The 14,378-nt window shown below is 42.2% G+C and overlaps 1 protein-coding gene across 4 annotated transcripts in view; it reads right to left on the minus strand.

Moving 5' to 3' along the window:
- Nucleotides 1–8,300: 8,300 nt before the first annotated feature.
- The window catches only part of LOC147033968 (uncharacterized), a 35,727-nt gene continuing 29,649 nt past the window's right edge, over nt 8,301–14,378 (minus strand). For all 4 annotated transcript variants that reach the window (XM_085873915.1, XM_085873910.1, XM_085873920.1 and 1 more), the window contains 2 exons: nt 10,332–10,431; nt 8,301–9,883 (listed from right to left, as the gene is read on the minus strand). In XM_085873915.1, coding sequence (XP_085730041.1) covers nt 9,665–9,883; nt 10,332–10,431 — 319 coding nt within the window. In that variant the 3' untranslated portion in view covers nt 8,301–9,664. The remainder of the gene's footprint in view (nt 9,884–10,331; nt 10,432–14,378) is intronic.

The following is a 14,378-nucleotide window of genomic DNA, read 5'->3' on the forward strand; positions in this document are numbered from 1 at the left end:
CCACAATATATATATATATATATATATATATATATATATATATATATATATATATATATATATATATATATATATATATATATATATATATATATATATATATATATATATATATATATATAACCGGGCGTCGTGGCGTGCGCCTGTAATCCGGCTACTCGGAGGCTTGGGTTGGAGGATCGCTTGAGGACGGGAGCTCTGTGCTGGGCCGCACGATGAGAGTGTGTAGGGCAGCCCGGAATCATGGCGAAACACAATCCTTATCCCTGTGTCGTAAGAGGCGACCAGGGTTGCGTCAGGAAGGGCATCCAGCGTAAAACCTGTGCCAAATCAGTATGCGGATCATAACGGATGATCCGCTGTGGCGACCCCTAACGGGAGCAGCCGAAAGACGAACAACAACATATATATATATATATATATATATATATATATATATATATATATATATATATATATATATATATATATATATATATATGTATATACTGGGTCGCCAAAATAGGTTTTGGGTCGCCGAAATAGGTGACCTTTATTGTTAGTAATTCTGTCTGTTTGTTTGGATGTTTGTTCGTTTGTCATCAGCATAATTGGTAGTAAACGTGGGCGTATTTTGACCAAACTCGTGTGGTAGGTACATCTTATGACCGAGTGCTTTGGAAATTGTGATGTATGCTAGGGACGCTTTGGTTCCCTAGCAACAACCGAAAAACCTTCAAAATCGGTACCGTTCATGCGAATCGGCCCCCTAGTGACCAGGTGAGTGCATCGATACGAATGGAACTTTGCAGGTTCATAGTACTCCATGAGTACTACAACTTTGCCTCAGGACATATTGACCAATTTCGCTTAGGTCAGGGGTCAAAGGTCAATTAGTGCAAAAATCGATAATTTGCGAGAGCTGGAGGTGCCTGCGTGCCAAATGCTACTCCTCCTAGGGTTGTGGTCGGATGGTCATGAAAATTCACACTAATCATCTGGAATACATTGTGCACAAATGATCGAGCCGGATTTTCGATTTAGAGCTTTGTTCACCCACAGCATCCCCTCGAACTTTGGGGATTTCTGATTTCAAACCGCATTCTCGGTACTTTTCATTCAAATGGATACCGACTAGTTATCAGTAGAGGGAACTGGATGAGATTTGATATGCATAATCTTAAGGTGATTCCTTATCTGCTATATGACATCCATTTTGCTCTATATCTTATAGTTTCCATGCTCGGCGACCCATCGCCACCTATCGGCTTGTTTGTTGAATTTTTCGCCTCCTTTGTTCACTCAACTCCCTCATCCTTGCTGTTGAAGGTATTATGCAATTCATCTACAAGGGTCTTCATGGTTTGGTTCAATATCAACTATCTCTCTTTCAAGTGCAGCCTTATGGCTGCTGGTTGAATCATTGGTTCGGGACGTGGCTATACCACTGATGCAGTGTCCATATTACCAATCCACTGGTACTCATTTCGCCGACGTTGGAAGGATGACAAGCTGAGTCAACCTCACCTGGTATTAATTGAACAGCCAATGGGGCTCAAACTCAGGACCTTAGGATCTCAAGTCAGCCACCCTTACCACATGTAACCCCCCTTCCAATCAACACTCAACCCAATGAAAGCCAGTGGAAATCTGACGCAACAAACCGGGGCAGTGTATGATCAGCAGAGGCCTCCAGGCCTGATGTCGTAGGCCCACCAGAAAACCAAGATGGTGGACATATTATTTTGGCTGTGTGCCATGGTGGGTGGAGTCAAGCGACAGTGTGGGTGGGGTCTTGCAGCTGTCTGACCAATGGATGCATATTTAAAAAATGGACCCCAACAAGAACCATCACAACACCAAGACCAACAAGAATAACAGCCATGCAGGAGCTCTTGTTGACCTGTCACACATCACAGGGAAAAAAATAAATAAAGAAGACTTTAAAAATGGTACATTGGTACGTGTATGTATGAGAGATGTGTCCTTCCTTGCTTGATGCTCAGCTTTTGAAAAGGACAGAGCACGGAGAGAGAACCATCGGTTGGTAATAACAGCACAGAATTTGATAGCCATAATGGAGTCCAACTGCGTCGAAGTTCCTTGTAAATGGGAACTCATGTTCTTCAGTCATGTTCTTCAGCCGAGTCTGAGCGAAGCGACATCGAGTCCGTTTATTCCAGATACATGAAGCCCCTCCAACCCGTGCCGACAGAAAACAGACGCATTTTCCATCAAATCATCCATCATGTAAGTTTGTTTAAAGATTCTCCATGTATAGGTGCTCCAATGTAGAAAGTTTTGCGTCGATTGCTCAAGCGGTTGCAGAGAAAACGAATAAAGGTGAAAAAGTGGGGGTGTAAGCAAAAAAGAAGATGAGGGCTTTGGTCGACTTTCCACAATATGGGGTCAAAGGATGGTTCTGATCACCTGCTACAGGTTAGACCGTCCTCGGCGCAGCAGAAGACGGGGTTTTTCAATCACTTCTGTGTCTGTCTGTCTGTCTGCCTGTCTGTCTGTCTGGGCCGTAACTTTTTTTTACCATTTGAGCTTTTGTCAACAAATTTTCAACAAAGTTTTATTCTGAGAATATTGAGAAAATAAATTAATAATTTGGTCAAAAGGTCAATGTCAAATCATCAATTTTCATCCAATTGACTTGAAATTTGTGCTGGGTTTGCATATTGGGTCACTGAAGACGATTGCATTTTAGGTCAAAAGGTCAAGGTCGTCTAAAATAATGAAATATATTTGTTTTTTTTACCTCCGCTACTGGAGGTGAAGGAGGTTATGTTTTCACCCCTCTCTGTCTATTTGTTGGGTGTGTGACAAGGACGAACTGATTAGGTTTTGGTGAATATCCGGATCCGGAACCGACTGCTGGAATTGTTTAATTTTTAGATCCTCGTGGAGGATCTCTAAGTCTTACTCACGTTGTTGTTCTTGTGGACTTTTTGGTTTCACAGCCTACAGTTTTCATCGAAACTTCCTAAAACTTGGCATATATATGTAAAAAAATTCCCTGCGCAGACAGTAACCATCTCCGATTTTGAAAATTCCTCCTAGAAAAAAAGTTATGATGTCAAAATATCTCCGCTAATGGAAATCGCCGAAACAATTATGTCCAAAACTAGGCAAGCTTTTTGAATTCTGTTTGTGGGAATCGAACAGGGCATTAGCACAGATAATTTATCGCAAACCTGATACATCACAATGACGTCATATTCGTTTTTATGACGTCATCATGAAGAGGACGAGGATCTTCGCTCATTCCAACTTGTTAAAGTGATTTTTTTCACCATTGAGAGAGAGAAATGGCCAAAAACGATATACAGCACGATATTTACCTCTGCTACCGAAGGTGAAGGAGGTGATGTTTTCACACCTTTCTGTCTGTTTGTTACTTGCAAAATCGAAGATTTTTCAAGGATATTCTTTCGTCGATTTTGTTATTCTGTCTGTTTGTTTGGCTGTCTGTTGATCACCTGCAGGTCACAATTCTAAACCGATCATCATGAAACTTTACGAAGATGTGGAGGTAGTCTCAAGGTCAAAGGTCATCTTGAGATCAAATTTCTAAAATCGTTATTTTTCATCTGATTGACTTGAAATTTGAACAGGACTTGTATCTTGCGTCACTAGATTGGGAAACCAATTATTTTTGAGATCAACAGGTCAAAGGTCAACCAAAGATCAAATATCTAAAATCATCAATTTTCAACTGAAAAATCATCAATTTACATCCTATTAACTTGAAAGTTGAACACGATTTGCAGAGTCCATCACTCAATCGGGAAAGCAGCTATTTTTAAGGTCAAAGGTCAACTCAAGGTGAAACTTCTAAAATCATCAAATTTCGTCTGAAAAATGATGAATTTTCATCCGATTAACCTGCAAATTAAGCAGCAATTCCACAGTGCATCACTGAATTTGGAAACCAACAATTTGAGATCAAAGTCAAACTTCTGAAATCATCAATTTCAATCTAAAAACTAAAATCTTAAAGCTCAGGTCAATCAGATCAAAATTGATTAGTTTTTCGATTGATATTGATGATTTCAGAAGTTTGACTTTGATCTCAAATTGTTGGTATCCAAATTCAGTGATGCACTGTGGAATTGCTACTTAATTTTCAGGTGAATCGGATGAAAATTGAAAAATTTAGAAATCCGGCCGATGTTGACCTTTTGACCAATGTGGACCTCCAAAATAATTGGATGGTTGAATTCAGTGACCTGAAATATAAATCCTCTTCACATTTCAAGTCCATCGGATGAAAATTGAGGATTTTAGAAATCTCACCGAAGTTGTTGACCTTTGGCCGATATTGACCTTTTGACCTAATCATGCAGAGTACGATACTTGTAAAATCCACCCCACCCGCTTCTCCAAGGGTTGGCATGGAAACATCAAATTGTCCATTTCATTAAGATTAAAATTGACCTAATTATGATTAAAAATGATTAAAATCTTAAAGCTCAGGTCAATCAGATCAAAATTGATTAATCATAATTAGGTCAATTTTAATCTTAATGAAATGGACAATTTGATGTACAGTTGGGTCTCATAAGTTCGAGGAAAGTAAGGAAATCATAGAATACAACAAAGTGAGATGGTTGCTGTCACGGCACATGTGTGAGATGGTTGTTGTCACGGCGCACGTGTGAGATGGTTGCTGTCATGGCGCACGTGTGAGATGGTTGCTGTCACGGCACACGTGTGAGATGGTTGTTGTCACAGCACATGTGTGAGATGGTTGCTGTCACGGCACACGTGTGAGATGGTTGTTGTCACAGCACATGTGTGAGATGGTTGTTGTCACAGCACACGTGTGAGATGGTTGTTGTCACAGCACACGTGTGAGATGGTTGTTGTCACAGCACATGTGTGAGATGGTTGTTGTCACAGCACACGTGTGAGATGGTTGCTGTCACGGCACACGTGTGAGATGGTTGTTGTCACAGCACACGTGTGAGATGGTTGTTGTCACAGCGCACGGTGATCCCTCGTGCAGGTGTCATGAGCAGCAGCCGCCACGCGTCGCTCGTCTCGAGTTCAAAGCAGAGCCCGAAGGGGTGCGCGCGTGTGCTGTATCATTGTAAACGACCCTGACTCCTGTCCGTAAAACCTCCGGCCATTATGGGCACCCACAGTTCGCTGTCCGTGTGTCGCTGCGGTTATGCGTTTGAGACCCCCAAGTGCCGAGTTTCATTTATGTCTGGATGTTTGACGCGTGGATATTTCATAAACACCAAAGCTCATGCAGAATCTACCATGACACCATGGGTTGTGCTGTGTAGTTGGAGTGGGGGAGGGACATGAGATCCAATATCTCGTCACTTGCCCCCAGCACAATGAGGTGGATCGAATGCGAGAGCATGACGCCTCTTCATAAAAGGTAGGACAGGAGCCATCCATTTGCAACGACAGTTGCAAATGTAACACCATTGTTTAAGGATCCAGAGAAGAATTGGGAAACTATAGACCTGTTAGTTTGACTTCAGGTGTTTGAGACATTAAGGACCAGATGAGGAACCATTTAAATAAATACAAACAAATTAAATGTAGTCAGCATGGGTTTACCAAAGGTAGTTCCTGTTGAACAAATCTTTTAGAGTTTGATGAAGCAGTGTCTGATTGGGAGGATGAGGGAAAGGCAGCGGACATAGTATCTCTGGACTTGAAGAAGGCATTCGTTAAAGTACCACATCGGAGGTTGTTAGCCAAAGTGAGGGCTTGTGGAGTGGCTGATCAGGTATGTAATTGTATTGCAAACTGGCTTAGTGATAGGAAGCAAAGAGTGGCTGTGAGTGGGAGGATTTCTTGCTGGGAGGATGCAAGTCGTGGGGTACCTCAGGGATCAGTACTCGGACCATAACTATTCATTATTTGCATCAACGATTTGGATAATGGGGTAAAGAGTAAGCTTTCCAAATTTGCAGATGACACAAAGTTTGGAGGTAAGGTGGATAGCAGAGGGGGTGGTGAACAGATTCATGAAAGTATCGTTACGGGGTCGGGGCGGTGGGGGTCATGAGGGGCGTTCTTAGACCCACTTTCCGATCCAGGACGCTGAAGGTGGCGAGCTGCAGAGAACTCCATAGCACCTCACAAACACCATCTGAGATGCTTAGTTTAGGTATGGTGCAGCATCCAAATCCCGCTTTACTCTCCGAGAAAATTAATCACCCCAGAAAAGTGACTGTGCTTTTCCAAATCAAAACGGCCGAGCGATACTGTAAATGGAACGTGGGCTAAAGTCGAACCACAACAAAATGGTGGGGCTGAAGTCCGTGTCACTAATTACACATGATGTCTAGCCAATGGAAAGAGATGATCAGGCAGTTTGGAAAACAGTTATCAACTTAGTCACAGGGTCTACACACACAGGCACCTCAGTGATTCTGGGGAAACACGATAAGGAAGTGATAGACAGAGGAGAGAAGAAGTCAGGGCATATTGGCGACCCCTCGCTCACCCGGCAGGCTTAAATTGGTCCCAACCAAATAAAATGGAAGGGGAGAAAGAAGAGAGTAGAAGATGATTGTGCAGTGGCAGGAGAGGTGCAGGTGAATGCCTGTAGTGCTTTAGAGGAAAGTGAGATGCGAGTCAGTAACCCAGCCCACGGATGAGAGCTCATCGTTGAAAGCAAGAACAGAAAGTGTGAATCAGTGTGCCTTAGCCAGCGCGTCCAGGAAAACTCCGCTGGTTGGTCCGATTGTCAGCTCTCCACGGCACCACGTTCACCAGCCTATTTGTCCTCACAGGTTCAATCGCAGCTCATGAATTCCCCAGACGCACAAGCATTCAGCCCTTGAATCTATCGGATTGCATGGCCCCTGGGAGGGGCATGGTTTAGGGTCTGAGCAGCACAGAGCTATACTCCCAATGGCAGCTTTAACTTCTTGGACAGCTGTCCCCTCATTGGTCTGTCTTGTATCCATGTGATGCTTAATGGGTGAGTCCAGCTCCTGCTGTGCCACCGACAAACAAGGCGGGGGCATCGGTTGTCGACAGCATTGCTGGAGGCCTGCCCATCTGCTGGCATTCAGGTCTGTGCTCCCTTATGCTGTGGTGGTCGATTAGATTTGTAATGATCGTTTTGGAATATTACATGAAGAATAGAGATTACCTGCTTGTGTGAAATAAAAATTGCTGTGGCTTGCCTGTAAATATATGCTTTAATGATCATTGCCTGCTTGTGTAAATAAATAGTTTACATTTGCAGACCTGCTCGTTTATGTCCTTTGTTTCACTGATCCGACATAGCATATTCATAATTGATAGACTTTTTTCCCCACTGATTCACCGATGCTGCACTCACAGTTATGCACGGCCACATTAAGCACTCGGACATACATTGAGGACGTGGACCCCAGCTCAGGAAGTTGTACCGAGTAGGTAATGTGGCTGTGGACAGGAGAACCCTGCTCAGTGCAATTGCTTTTGCTGGAATCCGCAGTTGCTGAAACACCCATCAAGCCACGGAGTTATCTGTGGTCCGGGAGTCACGGTCGGTATTGGCCATGGGTCCAAGTGCGCACCTCTTCAGCCAGGCACATGTGCCGAGACTGTAAAATCAAATAAAGAGCGCTTGAAGACAAACAAAAGGTGTGAACGGTATGGACTCAAAGAATCAATCGCAGGTCGAACACGCCACTGGACTCTCGCTCACTGCGAGATTGGACAGTAAGTGGAAGCGTGGGTATCGATGTTTGAAAACGTCCATTATGCCATGACAGAGTAGTAGACTTGTAACAAACTGTCCTGGTCCAAACATTCCACAGCCACATTTTATAACCGTAAGAAAAAAGTTTAAAAAAAAAAAAAAGGTTAAAAAATAATCCCAAACATTTTAAAGATATTTAAAAACCTGGCCGGATGGAGATTTAAGGACTGAAAAGGGGAACATGTCAGGAGAAAACCAGATGTATCGTAGCTCTCGTTTTAAGAAAGCGACGACATATATGCCTCAAGCTTCATGTCTGGTGTCAGCCATGCACAAAGTGCAATAGGAATTTTCGAGCTGTATAACCACGATATATTACAGATGCACATGAACAGCAAGCATGTTTTTACTTCCTATACGTAACAGGTTATTTTTTTATTTTTGGAAGCAATTGAGGTAGCTGTCTGTTGCCTATACACCGCCAAAATAAAGGGCTGTGTCAGAGCATCAAGTTTCACGCTTGGAGCAAGATCACCCGTCGGGCAGGTACTCTGATTGTAATAATAATTAAATCACCGCAACCTGTAACAGAATAAAGCATTATGATGATTTCCCCCCAAAAGTATCAAGTTAAACTGAACATCCCACAAAATTGATCTGAGAGAAAAAAAATACTTTATTAGAAGTTCATTCATTTTAAAACGAGCATCTAAAAATTTGTTTAAGAGAAGCACCATGATCGACTGAGATCCAAGACCAGAAAAACAAGGAAACTCTACAGATTGTGCACAGAATGGATGACGGCTGCTTTAACATGGCCCCAGAGGAGGAAGAGTATGGAAAATGAACAGATGCCATCCAAGGATTTTTTAAAAAATAAAAAAAAACCCCAAAACTTCATTGCAACACAGAGTAACATGACAAATTTAACAATCATAAGGAAAATGCTGGAGAATAAATACAGATCATCCTACAAGATTAGGAATTGATTGGACAAATAGATTCAAAAGGTAAATGCAAAGGCAAGCAATTTGGCGAAGATCAGAAATTTTAAGGCTATGGCTGAGAATTTTAAATTAAGGATGTTGAAACTTCATTTGTACCACACAAGGGAAAAAAAAAACAATTCCAATAAAGCGTGTTATGACGACATCTTTACTTCCCCAAAAATAGATTAAAAAAAAAAAGGAAGCAACAAAGTTATTGACCTGCTGGACATTTCTGACAAGCTTCAGCTCGTAAATCACTGACACGAACGGCTCAAGATCACCTCCATCTCCGCGTCCCTTTGAGACCCTCTGATTGATGACTTCATTGGTCAGGTCGAAGATGCAAAAGGAACTGAAATAAAAATTTTAACTGAAGAAAACCAAATGAAGGAAACTTAAAACAATATGGGAAAGCTTTTATGTCGAGTGGTGCAACATTCCTGCAAGCACAAGTCAAGGAATGGAGGAGTGTGAGAATAGTGAACAAAAACAACAAATGTTACGATGAATCTTCATCATGAGCGGGTTCAAAAGGGCAGTGGACAACGGAGGTATTGCAAAAGGGCCAACGGGATTTGAAATTCCAAACGAATGGACAGTACAAGTCAGCTTGCAATGTAAAGGGTAAAGCATGTAGGATGGCAAACTGGGTCTAGCTTTCCACCATCTTGCAATACCAGAAGTTCCGAAAGGAGACCAAAGTCGCCATGGGCCCGAGAAGGATTGCGAATGCTTTGTCCAGACGCCAACAAATTGCATTGCATCTTAAGCAAAGGTAACCTGAGCGCACGATTGGTGCAGGTGAACAAATAGTTTCCAATAATCAAATGCTGGAACATTCAAAACCTTTGAAACGTTCTAGCTCGAAACCCATCGACTGTGCAGTGAGCTTCAATGAGCAGATCAGACACTTCGACAGAACCTGATAAAGTTGACTTGACCACAGCTCGGCTACAGGATGGATTCACAATGATTACAATTATGTCCTCTTAATGTGGGTGGCGGCATACTGGCTCCACCAGAGGAGTCAGCATATGCGGCCCGCTTTGCGCGAGGTGCGGCGGTCTTTCCGAAGCATGGACGGGGTTTCCTCCATGACACGCACAAGCAGATGGTCGATGTAGTTCTCGAGTGCCTGGATGCGGTCGTCACGTTCTTTTAATGCCACCTCAGAGCGGACAATGAGCTGCTGGAGCTCTGCCCGGGTCAGGTGAGTCCAGGGTCCTTGGTCATCGCCGGTGGAATCCTGACAAAAACGCACACACTTAGATGGGACATTATCCACCACAACTCTCACCCTTCAACACATTGGAGTGGTGACGAAAAACGAGAAAAGGAATTCTCTCTCTCCCTTTGCCATTTTGCCACAAAATTTTCCCTCCAATCTCAAAAAGGGTTGGTCAAAGTGGAGAAATTGCTGGAAACTGGGCCAGAATAAAGGGATGAGAGCTGTGTATGAATACAGCAGGAATAGAACACCAATACACCTTACAATTTACCGAGACACTTCAACATGGCGAACCACAGTCATTACAGAACCACTAAAGGTGCACCATGATGGCCTGGATGTGTAATTAAATAGTTCTTCAAGTAAACGAGAACACGAGGCAAAGAAGGATTGTATTAAACTTATCAGCGATCAATGTTTAACAAATTAACTGACTTAACTTTGCAACGATGGCCATCACACTTACCCCTTCACTGTTCAACATGTCCGTTAGGACCACACTGGGCACCAGTTTCTTCCTGGAACCCTCTACAGGTTGTACTGGAATGGGTTTCACTGCCTGCAAACTGGGCAAGCACAAAACAGGAAAACAAAGCACAAAATGGCATGCCACGCTCGGCATTCGATCGTTTCACAAAACTGTCACGCAACCAGTCACCAAGGAAACCCAAACTACGATGCAAAAGTACACAAAAACATTTGCACTCTTATGTATTACGATCAAAATACAAAAACCAAACTTGGAATGAATGAATAAGTAAATAAATAATAAAAAAAATTTAAAAACAGTACAGTGACAAGTTGTCCATGTTAACATTGGCACAAAGCAACACGTGACAGGGAAGTACTGACAGTGCAACCCAAATAAATTCATTAGCTGTCAAAGGTGACAAACCTCAGGTGAGGGTCCAGAGAAGACAGTGACCAAGCAATGTGTACTCAGATGATATGAGTAGTTTCAAACCAAGAGTCTGTTTTGAAAATGCTGATAAATAAACAAAGATTTATTCCTGAACAGCTCAATAAGATGCGTTTTAAAAGTGACATCGCTCAGAACTCAAGATAATCATGTAAGTTGCCATTGGCTACAGGACGGATCAAAATGAGATTGGAATAATGGAGCAACGACGTTTCCAGTCAATGAGTGCCAGGGGATGACCATTAACGCAAGGTACGGAGATTTAAAAAAAAAAAAAATAAATAAAAAAAAAAAAAAAAAAATCGGACATGGAACCGTTTCTAACCTGCTCTGAATAATCATCCGGGTCATGATCCAGACGCTGCCACAAAGCATGACAATGCCAAGGATCAAGTCACAAGTGAAAAGATAAAGGTATCACCACAGAGCATTGCCATGGACAACCATCCAAACTGGGTGGTTTGCAATGGTCACACAAATTTTCACACGTTCACATCAACACCATACCTGGTTCTGCATCAGCAGTGAAAAAAAAAAGAAAGCAAAGAACTAAACCAAAACTCGGTGGAGCACATTCCTCCGCTCGGCTGAACAGTTTATGTTTTGTAGCCCACCGATAGGCCGAATCTGCATCCGGACCTGAACCAAAATCTAATCGGCTTGTTCTCATCACTTACCCAACTCATCCACCACATTTTTTTCCCAATCCGCCCACAACTTTGAGATATCATGTTTCATATAGTTTTTCACCACATCAATCAATGGCGAAGAATCACTTTTATAAAAAGTACTCGAATCCGGATCCGGATCCAAATCTACAACAAAATTGAATCAATTTGTCCTAATCACAAACCAAACCTGTCCATTAAGTTTCATCCGAATCAATCAACTTTTTGAGATATCCTGCTCACAGATCGACAAGCAGACAGACAAACAGAGGTGAAAATATAAGCTTCATCCACCTTTGGTGGCAAAGGTTTAAAAAAAAACAAAAAACGTCAGACTAAAAATAAAAATAAAAAAGCCAAAGGACACCACAATGAAGAAAAGGATAAACAATTATATAAAACAAAATTCCAAAAGCAGAGCAAGCAACGTCAAACTTCAGCAGCTCCCAGGAAGCGGCACAAAGCAGAATCAAAGACAAAAGCACATGATTAGAACTTCTTTTTTTTTTTTTGAAGATTAGGACTTGTCCATGCAGAAAGACCAGCTTGCAGACAGATTATAATCAAATGCAGGACTTGGCCGGCTAATTTGGTCCACCGCAAGAAGAAGGCTTCCATCAACGTGGTCCATTTCCGTTCTTTTCAGTGCAATTTAAGGTCAGCATACTCCGGTAAGCTATTCAATTTCACTTCTCAGTCTGAACTTTGGTCTACCTCCGCGGCCTTCGAGGTTACAAGTCTGCAATTCTTGTTGCTCGTTCCTTCTGTTTGCTGCGTGGCCGGAACGGTTCCATTTCAGTTGCTTTTGTCAAGAAATGCTCTCTGTCTAATCTATTCATTCTGCTTCTGTTAGGCCAGAGAGCCATCTTTCCACGGCGATCAATGTTTGCTCCATCTTCGCTGTTAGAGATCACATTTCCCCCACCATACGTTGTTGCTTGTAGAACACACCGATCGTGAACTTTCCTTTTCCGACTAGGGCAGTTTGCCTTTCATGATATTTACTTTGCCAAATGCTGCCAATCTTGCTCAGTAAGTCTTCATTTCTGCACAGCGATCCGTATCCATTTGTACAAGTTGTTCCAAGAAAATGCATTTGCTGGTTTCTTCCATTCTGCAAACATCAATTAGAACGCCATTCTTTTTTTGCATGGCAGGCGAACATGATTTTTGTGCATGTTGATTAATTTTATTCGAATCTTTTTGACTTCAAAATGAGCTCTTCCATCCTATATTTTCATTTTGAAATCAAAACTATGTCATTATGAAAACTTTCTCCATCGACATTTACTAATCGACTTTCCCAATTTAGCTGTTGGAAGACTCCTTTTAGGCATGCAGTGAACTAGTTTGGTGAGATCGTCTCCCCCTGTCTGGCACCTCTTTCGATCTGCAAAATGCATGTAAGAATAGAAAATAAATAAAAGCACAAGTATATATGTACACATTCTATGATTGTACAAAAACGAAAACTAAGATCATCAGAATCATTTAATCGTGCCATTTATCTTTCCCCAGCAAAACACCTATGTCCATATCTCCACTGTATTTTTTGGCCTACAAGTCGAATTGGCTGATTTTTACCCCCCTTCAGTCATAGATAAATCAATATGGAGTACAAGATGAACCTAGATCAACTCGGTAGTTAACAAAACTGTTTGTCAGAACAATTCAAGTCTTAATTTCTCCCTAACACTAACAATGCACATTCCTAGCCAGCTTCCTCTCAGATCAGGAATACTAATGAGCGGTTTTATGAATAATATTTGAATTACTTTGGCGGACGACTTTTCGGATAAATTACAAAAGTAAATGGTTTCCTCCAACTTATCGTCAATGCTCGTCTACCTAGCTTTGCAGACGGGATTAGTCTTCTTGGTAGTCCGCAATGTATCCTTCCGTTTACGCCAGTCCCAAACACATTTCGCATATCGATTGGACAATATCACGTGTTCGTGAGCGGATTAACGGTTAATTTTTCACCCAATCGGCAAACATTCCAGACAATACAATGTTTTTAAGTACTCTTTTCTTCTCAGCACAAGATTAGTCTGCAAACAAATATTCGTATTTCCCTGGCGCTCTGATCGCACCATCTCGGGGCACCTTGGTTACGACTTCTCCAATCCGGATTTGCTGTGCGGCCCGTTCAATAGCTCGATCGCTGATCTCTCGATTTCAGATTCGCCATGCGACACACCAGAAAACTCGATCATGGCGAGTGGAGTGCCACATCGCTCTGGGCTTACAGTCCACCCACCCCTTTGCCTTCCAAGCTCACAAATTATTTGAGCAGTCCAGTGACATGAAGGCCTGTCTCTCCCTGCATGTAACCCCTCCACACTCGCACCTCTCCCATCCCAACGAGCAATCTCGGACCTACATTTTGGTGAGTACTCCTGTAACTATTCACTTAATTGTCCATTTGGGTATTTCATTTGTTGTTAGCCCATGCTTGTGAAGTGAAAAGCGGGGTTAAGCAATCGGTTGGGGGAATATATGTCTGCATTTTCTTATTCCCTTTTCTCTGGAAGCACTTATCGGATTGACATGAAATGTTCACCAGACCTGCGACTACTCCTGCAGAATGTTTTAATGATAATTATGACGTATAGGACATGAGGTGTGGCAGCCATATTGGATTTAGCCAAAAACCTTTAAAATCCCCTCCTACAGAATGGCTGGACAGATCGAGGGGAAACTTCACACACGTTCCCCAAGATATGGGGATACCAGGGTCTTCATGAATAATTGATGTCACATGGTTTGGCAGCCATATTGGATTGAAGGAAAAAAATTTTTTTTATTCTCTCAAAGTGCTGCATCGATCGAAATGAAACGTCAAAATTATGATCTAGTGGTGATGGGGAATATATGTTTTAAATTTCAACCTGATCAGACGCATGGTCTGGCAGACAGAAGCATT

The sequence above is a fragment of the Eptatretus burgeri genome, chromosome 1, assembly GCF_056783735.1.
Source record: "Eptatretus burgeri isolate ZD-2024b chromosome 1, Ebu_testis_v1, whole genome shotgun sequence".
In the NCBI taxonomy this organism is placed as follows: Eukaryota; Metazoa; Chordata; class Myxini; order Myxiniformes; family Myxinidae; genus Eptatretus; species Eptatretus burgeri.